At 57.2% G+C, this 8,924-nt stretch overlaps 1 protein-coding gene across 1 annotated transcript; it reads left to right on the forward strand.

The window, feature by feature from the left end:
* Positions 1-2,185: 2,185 nt before the first annotated feature.
* BESB_039210 (zinc finger (CCCH type) motif-containing protein) lies at positions 2,186-7,392 on the forward strand (the record flags this gene model as incomplete). The annotated part of the gene is made up of 5 exons (XM_029362507.1): positions 2,186-3,522; positions 3,904-4,036; positions 4,517-4,597; positions 4,875-4,969; positions 5,385-7,392. 5 exons carry the CDS (start codon positions 2,186-2,188, stop codon positions 7,390-7,392), a joined length of 3,654 nt encoding a protein of 1,217 aa, XP_029221472.1.
* Positions 7,393-8,924: the final 1,532 nt, after the last annotated feature.

Below are 8,924 nucleotides of genomic sequence, written 5' to 3' on the forward strand. Positions count from 1 at the left end.
GCGGGCGGAATAATGATGCACCCAGTGTGATCACCGAGGAAGCTAACGAAACTGTACTCTTGATGGAAGCGCAAACCGCGGACAAGATGTGACGCGTCTGGTTCAAGCTACGCAGAGTCTGCAAGATTGTTTTTGCTACGGAAGAAAGGACATTTCGTGGAGGTCTAGCTTTGAAAGTTCGCGGTCGGGACGCGTCTGGCGAACGAACCTTTGCGCCTGGCCCGATCATTTTTAATTTCTTGTGCGTCCGCAGGCGGCCAAGCCAGCTCCCAGCACACGTTTTGTATCAGTCACTCGTGTGTTTCTCTGAGGCATTCCCCTTCATTTGTGGGGTGAAGGGTGGAGCGGAATTCCCAATTGTCCCGTCTTACACGCGACACTTTCATCTGCGCCTCTTCAGTATCGGAGACTGTTTGTGCGAGACGTCTTCCCTTGCTCTGCTCCCAGGATCGGCGCGGCAGCCAGCGTCGCCGCCCGTTTTCGGCTCGTCGCGGGACTCTTGTAGAGGGCACGCTGCTTCGCACTTTGTCTTTTTCGGTTCTCTTGGTCGTCGTCTGTCTCTTATATTGAGCAAGATTGTTTTTGTTCTGGAGTCTGCTTACGAGTAATGAATACTGGGAATTTCCTGTCCTCAGGCGAACTCACCACCTGCCCTCCCCGGCGTCTGCCCAGTAGTGCGGTCTCCTCCGCAACGCGGACAAGGGACGCCCGATAATTTTTTTTGCTTCCTTTCCAGTTGTTTGATATGAAGGCGACTCGTTTTTCCAGGAACGACGCGAATGAAGAACAACTTCTCCACAGGCTTTTGTATCTTGTCCTCGTCTGCCGAGACGTGATGAGCCCCTAGTCGTAGACTTGGTAGCTTCTGTTTCTGCGGAAAGCTCAACCACCTCCATACTGTTTGTCTCCTCTGAGTGTGAATGTTTTGTTGTCCAGACGCTGAGTGATGCAGTTGTGTTTGTTGGGCAGGAATGCATGTTTCGTAACAGTTGACGACATTTGATGAACCGCTTGCCACGGAATCTCTCACTGCCCCGTTTTTTTGCCGGCTTGTACGCGCGCTGCATAGAGGGGAAGAGTTTTATCCTGGTGTAGCGTTTATTTGTCGTAGCATAGAGCTTCTCAGGCCTTCTCAGAGCCTTTGTCGGTTAACATGCATTCGGGGACTCTTGGACATGCTCTCACCCCGTCTCTGTGATCGTTGTTCTGGGAACGGCTCTCCCTGTGTGTGTGTGCCTGCTTTTCGATTCACAACGCCCGGCGCAGGGGCTCGGCTTTCAACTAAGATATTGGTCTGAAGCTCTACGCGGCCGAGGCTTCGGGACTGACCAGGAAGCGACTGGCTCAGCAGCGCCACCGCTTCGCTGTGCTGCGCCAATTCTGTCTTTTCTAAACGACGGGCCTGTCGAAGCTGGCGGCGCTCCGCAAAATCCAACATTTTTAACTGTCTTAAGCAGTTCATCGGGGTGGTGGTGTGCTGCAGTCATAAAGAACTTGGTTGTCTGTATCTCGTAACTGGAGGGGGTGCTGGTGTGGGAGTGTAGGGGTGATCGCGTACCCTCGGAATGCGTTATCTGCGCGAGTTTGTGAACGGGTTCTTTGAGTTGTGTGTAAGCAGAGAGCGCTCGTTCTGTAGTGGAGTTCTCTTTGCGCGGACTGTTGATAGAGGAAGCGTTGCCCGGTCTCCTCTCTGCTTTTGTCGGGGTTACGTTGCTTATCTCTCAACAGCGAGAGGTCAGAAAGAAAGCGCTCCGCACGGCGGAGGCCAGCTTTGTATCTCTAGAACGGAACAGGTTTCGGAGGGCGGCCGCGGCCCTGGCATGTGAGAGGTATATCAACCGCGGTCAACTCTCTCCACCGGGCGCGTGTGGAGACGCGCGTGGGAATAGACATAGGTGTCTGTATTTGTTCTGTTCCTTTTTCTCGGCGGGAGCATTATTCGCTTTGAGACCTTACGCTGTGAGGCTTTCTCAACAGATTGTGGTCACCACGGAGGAGCATGTGCTGACACGGGTTGCTCTATATCGTCTTAGTGGGTTTTCTGGCTGTGCAGATTTCTTCGAGGAATGCAGTGCGGTGTCGTCAACGTAGCGACGTCTTCCGGGGTGATACAGTGCCGTTGCCTCGCGGTCGGAGTTTTGTGTGGTGCCAATTTTGAGCATTCCTGTTCACTAACCGCTCCGGGATGGACTGCGAATCCACCGTATCCCTGGAGGGCTCGTGTGCTGACAGGAGCTCCGGATCTTGTGTTTTCCGGTCCGAGTCGCGTGGCCTCGCGCCTGAGAGTGCAGGCGCCGTCTCTGCGTGCGGACGGCACCGTGGCTTCGACGCTGAGGTGAGGACTCGGCGGCAGGCGCCAAGCCGCTTCGTCTGCGAGACAAGTGCGACGCAGGAGCGATCGCCCGGACGCGAAGATGGTCGCGTGGAGACCAAGAACAACAACATAGCTTTGCCCAACACCGGCTGTGCCTCTGAAGCCGCAACGGAGCATCGGTGGGCGAAAGGCACGGCCGTCAACTCCCAGCAACAGGCGGGGGAAGTGCGCGGAGATGCGATGTCTCGTTCTCCAGCTCCGCAGAGCACGGAGGGAGCTGCGCGGGTTGAGCCTGAAGGGGAGCGCGGCGGCCTCGTCGTGACCACTCCCAGGCTGGCAGAAGGCGGGGGCTGCATGATGAGGCGGTGCCCGTCGGCCCCCGGTGCGATGTCGAGTCTCGAACAAAACAGACTGCTCGAGCAGCAAAGGCTTCAAGTCCAAGTTCTCCATCTGCAAAGGAAAGTCATTCTCCAGGAGCAGATGCTGCTCCAGCAGCAACAAGTGCACTACTCGTGTGGTGGAGGCCGAGATCTGGGAAGTGCGGGTCGGGTCGACTTGGATGCAGCGGCCTCAGCGCATCCGTCGTACACCCGAGCAGGAAAAGACGACAGCGGAAAATCCAGGAGAGGACGCAACGAGTCAAAAGGAGGAGGCCGGAACTATTGCCTCACTGACAATCCCTACAGAGCTGGGAAGAGTGGAGGCCCGCCGGTGACAGACTCGGGACACGTCGCTGGGGTGGATGCGTCGAATCGTGTCAGGACGGTTTCGGACACCCGACCCAAACATGAGAAACGCCACGTGAAGGCGCGCAGTGGAAGCGCCGGAGAGGCCGAACTGCGTGAGTACGCGGGCGGGCAGAGGCAATCAGGACGACGAGCTGGCGACGAAGGCTACCAGAAAGATATCTCAACTGGGCCCTCAGACGTTTCAGTAGGCGATCGTCCGGCGAGCAGTCCCGGGTCGGCCGGCTTCTCCGCACAGGAGTTCGGAGCGAGCAATGGTGGTAGGTGCGCCAAGGATGTGATTTACGTGTGTGAGGAGCCGCTGCGAGACCTTGAGGACGGCGTAGAAGGCATTGCGGCGCCTAGTGCGGCAAGGCCTTTAGGACAGGGGGGACGCGTGGGAAATCGATGCCGAGCGCAGAGCGACTTCACTGATGGCACGTTTAAGAAAAAGGGTGGACGGATGGAGGACCAGTTTTTCAGGTAAGCGACGCCTGCCCGCAAGGCGATGATGCAGGATCCAGAGACTGCACTCATTTGCCTTCTGAGCACGCCACAGGTTTGTCCTGTGATCACATTGTGTGTAGTGGTGAGCCTCAACGCTAACTCCAGACCTCAAATGCCCACCGTAGGCAGTTCCGCCGCCTCTGCTGCGTGTAGGGAGATGCACGGAAACGCGGTGGGTCTGTATCTCATAACCGGAGTCATCTTCAGTATTCTAGGAACTATACTGTCTTTGTTTATTCGATTTGAGTTATACAGTTCCGGATCGCTCGATGGCCCGCTACTGATGTATGACTTCTGCAGGATGGAAACTTCAGTGGAGTAGCAGTGCTCAGTGGATTTCTGTGTGTGTCCGTTCAGAATCAAGCTCTGCCCTAAGTATATGCGCGGTTTATGCCGCAAAGGAGCGCGCTGCTCCTACGCCCATGCTCAGGAGGAGCTCCGCGATGTGCCAAACCTATGGAAGACGAAACTGTGCACGGCTTACCGTCTTGTAAGTGGACAGTTCGGCTGAAAAGACGGCGACGATACACATCCCAGGCAGTCTCTTCCTGCGAAGTGCTTCAGCCACCAATGGGACATTTGGGGCGTGAGTGAGCGTCGCAAGCCGTTCCTTGTGCGCTCAGGGGAACTTCTCCATGCGATTTGATCCAATGCCTTACGGCACGATTACTGCTTTGGTGGTCGATGCGCAGTCACGAGAGTAGATTCTCATTGTTTCATCGTCAAGCCGGGTGTCACCCTCATGGTATGACCAGCGGGACACGCGCGCGACCGCGACTGTTCCTGTTCAAGCTGAGGCAGATGAACAGTTGGAGGCTGCGGTGCAGCTGCCCGTACTACTTCGTTAGGGGTCAGTTGTATGTGGTATGGTGTTGGCCTATCCACTTCCCGGGTTCGCGTTGCGATTTAAATCCCGAAGGAATAAACAGCATGAGTCATGCTTGGCTACTTTATTGTGTCATTTGTGCAGGGGAAGCCGTGTTCGCTCGAAGCAAGCTGCCCGTATGCGCATGGTGAGGAGGAGCTCCGATCTACTGCAGACTACTACAAGGTAAGAACTGTACGGGGCTGTGTCTACAGTGCGCAGCAAATAGAGACCGTTGGCAAGGATGTGCTCACGGCAACGGATATTTCAGTTTTAAAAAGGCCAGATCGCTGGAATTGGTGCGCGCTGCCACGCCTTGGATCCTTTATCGGAGGAGGGGAGGAGGCAGAGATCCCACGGGGCTTCTCGTACGCATGATTCCCGTGCTGGTACGCGTATAGTGTGCGGGCCAGTGTAGCAGCTGTTTCGGCTGTCCCGATCTTTGATTGTCTCTGTGATTCAGACGAAATTGTGCAAATTCTGGATGCGAGAAGGACGGTGTGATGCGGGGAAAGCTTGCCGACATGCGCACGGCGACCAGGAGCTTCGCAAAAGAAAGTGAGCCACGGCTGCGTTTGTCGTGCTGGGTTGTATGGCGGTCTTCGGAAATAACGAGTGCAGCATCCACAACACCCACAAAGAAGCCGGCGGGGCCCGCGGGCTGCGCACTTTGGTTGGAGTTTTTGTTTCGTGTCCACGTGCCCTAACACTGTTCTGCGCTTTTGGCATTGCTTCCGAGCTTCCGACACTTTACGTTTTCACAAGTTGTGCACCGAGTGCTGTCTCGCTGCTGTCTGTGGAGTCGTCGTGCACGCGCGTTGCGTTAGAGTGACTTTCGCTTTTTGTTCTTGAGGTATGGTGTCGAGAGCTTCGCGTGAACCAACGTCTCTATTCTAGGGCCAGGTGTAAGGGGCTCACGCCGACCACGGGACCCCGTCACAGGTGTCTGGCGGTTTCCAATGTGCAATTGCAGCTACCGTCACACGGAGTTGGAGAAGTTCGCTCTCCGGCACCACTTGGATATGCGACAGCTGTTAGATGAGTTCCGCACTGGGCGTGTCCCGGCGGCCATCCAGGAGCTCGTGTGCACCAGCGGCTCTTCAGGGACGTCATCAGGCGGGGGACGAGGCCATGTTGCGGCGTCTCCGTCGAGCGCTCCCATGCAGTCAGCTGCGTATGCAGCAGGTGCGGACGAGGGAACTATGGGGCGTCCACGATTCTTCTCCTTTACGGCCTCGTGTGTCGAGCGGAAACCGCGAAGCATCTCTGGGGAGAGCATCACTGTAGCCAGTACGGCTGCTACGGGCAGGGGTGCTGCGGAAGAGCTCAGTTGCTCCTCCGATGCAGCTGCGGTAGGAGCCAGAGAGATGACCGCGAATGGCAGCACCTGGGGTGCCCCAGGGCCAGCGTACTCCTCAATCAAGCAACAGAAGGGATCGACGTGTTCAGGATGTGCTGCTAACGGTGCGGCGGTCTCAGCAGTGGGGTCTGGCGGAGAGGCGCCGGACTGTGAACGCCGCGGGGGCAATCGGGGGGGCGTCCACAGTTTCTCTGCGCCAGGACATGGACACCACGGAGGAACAGGGCGAGGAGGGCGCCAGCGCCACGGGCAGCATTTCCGCAATCGGTTCGACAACCAGCCCTCCCAGCAGCATCTGCAGCAGCCTCATGCGATGCCAAACGTAGCAGATGGCCTCAAAGGGCCACCCATGGGTGTGCCGGTCTTAGCCGCCGCTGCACCCAAGAGCCCTTCGTACGGCATTCCGCCAAGCATGGGACCTTACGGCTCTATTGCGTGCCACCAGCAGGCAGCGTATCCGTACGCCTTAAACAACTACGCTGCAAATCTAGCGGCATGCGGCGGCATCCACGCTGCGGCAGCAGCAGTTGCTGCGGCGGCAGTGGCCCAGCAGCAACAGCAGCTGGAAGCGGCTGCGAAGGCTGCGGGCACCCCGTTGTACCAGGGCGTCAGTCCGTACCTCGGTGCCCCGTATAGTTCGGCCTACGCAGGGGGAATTCCGTACTCGGGTCCCGTGGCTGCGGCGCCGTACGCGGCCGCTGCGCCTAGCTCGTCTGGGACGCCAGCCTGCACGCCTGCCCCTTTCACTCCCCCGGCTTCAGGGCCGTACTCCCCTCCAGCTGGTCCCTTTTCTGCTGGAACACCGACCACCGCCGGGGCGACGCCTTCTCCACAGACCTCTTTCAGTGGACCCGGCGCGGTCCCCTTCTCACCGTCTTGCGCGAGTACTAGCCCGCGGGTGTCTCCTGGGAGGGAAGCAGCGACTTCGTTGGCTGTGCTGCACGCCGCATCAGCAGCGACTTCGCCGTATTTGGCCAGTACCCCAGCGCCTGATATGGCTGCGGGGAGCGCTAGTGGTTCAGCGGATATTGTGAGCTTCGCTTCCACGGCGCAGCAGGAGTATTTACAGGGACCCTTGATAGGAGCGCCGAGCAGCGCTGTCTTCGCACTCCCGGGTTCTGTTATGAACGCTAACAGAGAGACCCCGGGGACTTGCCATGGGGAAGCAGCCACTGCTGGCGGTGGCGCTGATTCAGGGGCTGAGGGCAGCGACTGGAACAACCCGTCCTGCGCCGAAGTTACCGAGGGACTTCAGCTGGCAGGCACCTTGGATGGGTCGCCACTTAGACCACCCATATCAGCGACGGGCTTGCCAGTTGCATCCTCCAATTGCACTACCGGGGGAGAAAGGCCGGGTTCGCCCGAGCACCAGGGAGTGGCTGTGTGTGCCGTTCCAAATATGACAGCAGGAACGTCGTTTTGCCAGTACGGCGGTGCGCCTGCTACCGCCCTCGGGGGTCTCCCGGGGGGGGCATCGCCCGCCGTGTCCCCCTGCTACGTGCCGGCGTCAACTTACTCCGTGTATCCGGCCGCGGCGTCACACGCAGTCCCCGTTGTGGGTGTGCCGCTAAACGAAACTGAGAGTGTTGCAGGAAGAGACACCGGTGTCGCGGGCATGTAAGAGAAGGGAACGGTGGTGATCCACCCGCAAGACAGGATGACGTGGGAGGGCAGGAGATTCTGAGCCGTGTCCAACCCCAGCAGGTGTGCCCATATCCTCCGAAATAGGGTGGAGAGTGGGTGATAGGCATCTGAAGTACAATCCCGTTCAATGGCATCGCAATGCGGTTTTTTTGGGCACTTGGGGTGTGAGAAGGACAGCCGCTCGTTCTGCTGAGAGAGTCGCCTTACATCCGTAGCGGACCAGAGGGTCATGTGACAGCGTCATTCTAAGGTATGCACTGCCTGTCCCGTGCAAGTGTTCGATTCTTGTCAGAGCATGAGTAGAACGATCGCTCTCGTGCATCCTGGCGCGCGGTGGGCGGAAAATTAGTCGTGGAGACATGGGGACGGCGTGTGATAGGCCGTTTGCAGTCGTGTTTGTTCCAGAAACTTCCGTGATGCCGACGCGGCATTGGCTTCTGGACAAGGCACGTCTGCAGTGTTTTGTGACTCACAAGTGTGAACAGGTTAAACAGTGATGCGACGTATGATGTGTCTCTACAGGAGACGTCGTATGGAACGTTATCCTTTCCGTTGTTCCCAAAAGCTCCGCTTCCCTTGTGTCCACGTGCCTGGAAGTCGTTGCCGCTGTGCACATTTTTCAATGCCTGTCGGGAACGCTTTCCTGATGCAGGTCTGATGTGTTTGGCCATGCGAACGTGCATTGTGTCTCGCGTACGCGGATGTTGAGGTGCGGCGAAGGACGTTTCTCCACTGGCACGGGTGGAGGGCTGGTTTCCAAAAGCGCCCTAAGGTGCACACCGCCAAGTGAAGACACAGTTGGCGGTCCCCGAGTTAGGAAGTGCATCGAGAAGCAGTTGTTTTTCCGTCGCATTGTGACCGGTCGGCGAAGTCCCTTTTCTTGCCTTGTCCCACTCTCTACATGGTGCCGTGCATGGTTCTGATCAAGGAAACGCAGCGCGATCCTGATGGAGAGCTTTTGTTGAACAGCGAGGGATGCCCCATTGTAAGGCCCGGGAAAAGAACTCGCTGATGCTGCGTCTCTTAGATACCAAGACATCGTGGCGTCTCGTATCGACTTCGTACCATGCGTTGAGTTCGCGCAATATCGACTTCAGTTTCGTCAAGTTCTATGTGTCTTCATGTTTTGTGGCGCGAATGTAAACCAGCTGCGGGCTGAGGTGTGAAGGAGAGGCACTAGTTGCAAACATAACAACCTCCCGCAATGAACTACGGTCTGGTACAACATCCGGATAAGAGACAACTGACCGTTATGCTGTCTTATCGTAAACGTAACACCATGAAATCTAATTTGTCTTGTGCTACCCTTCCACACGTCACACCATTCACGATTTTTGATGCAGCGGGAGCGGGAATCGCGTTTCCAATCAGCTGGGGCGTCTTGCCACCTCTATGATCTGAAGAATATTGACCCAAGCGTGTTGACAGACGTCGCTTGGTCAGGATGCTCCTACCCGCACATGTGTCTACGTTAGATTCGACGTCTAACAATAGACGGCATCGACCAGG

The sequence above is a fragment of the Besnoitia besnoiti genome, chromosome II (genome assembly GCF_002563875.1).
Source record: "Besnoitia besnoiti strain Bb-Ger1 chromosome II, whole genome shotgun sequence".
NCBI classification, from domain to species: Eukaryota; Apicomplexa; class Conoidasida; order Eucoccidiorida; family Sarcocystidae; genus Besnoitia; species Besnoitia besnoiti.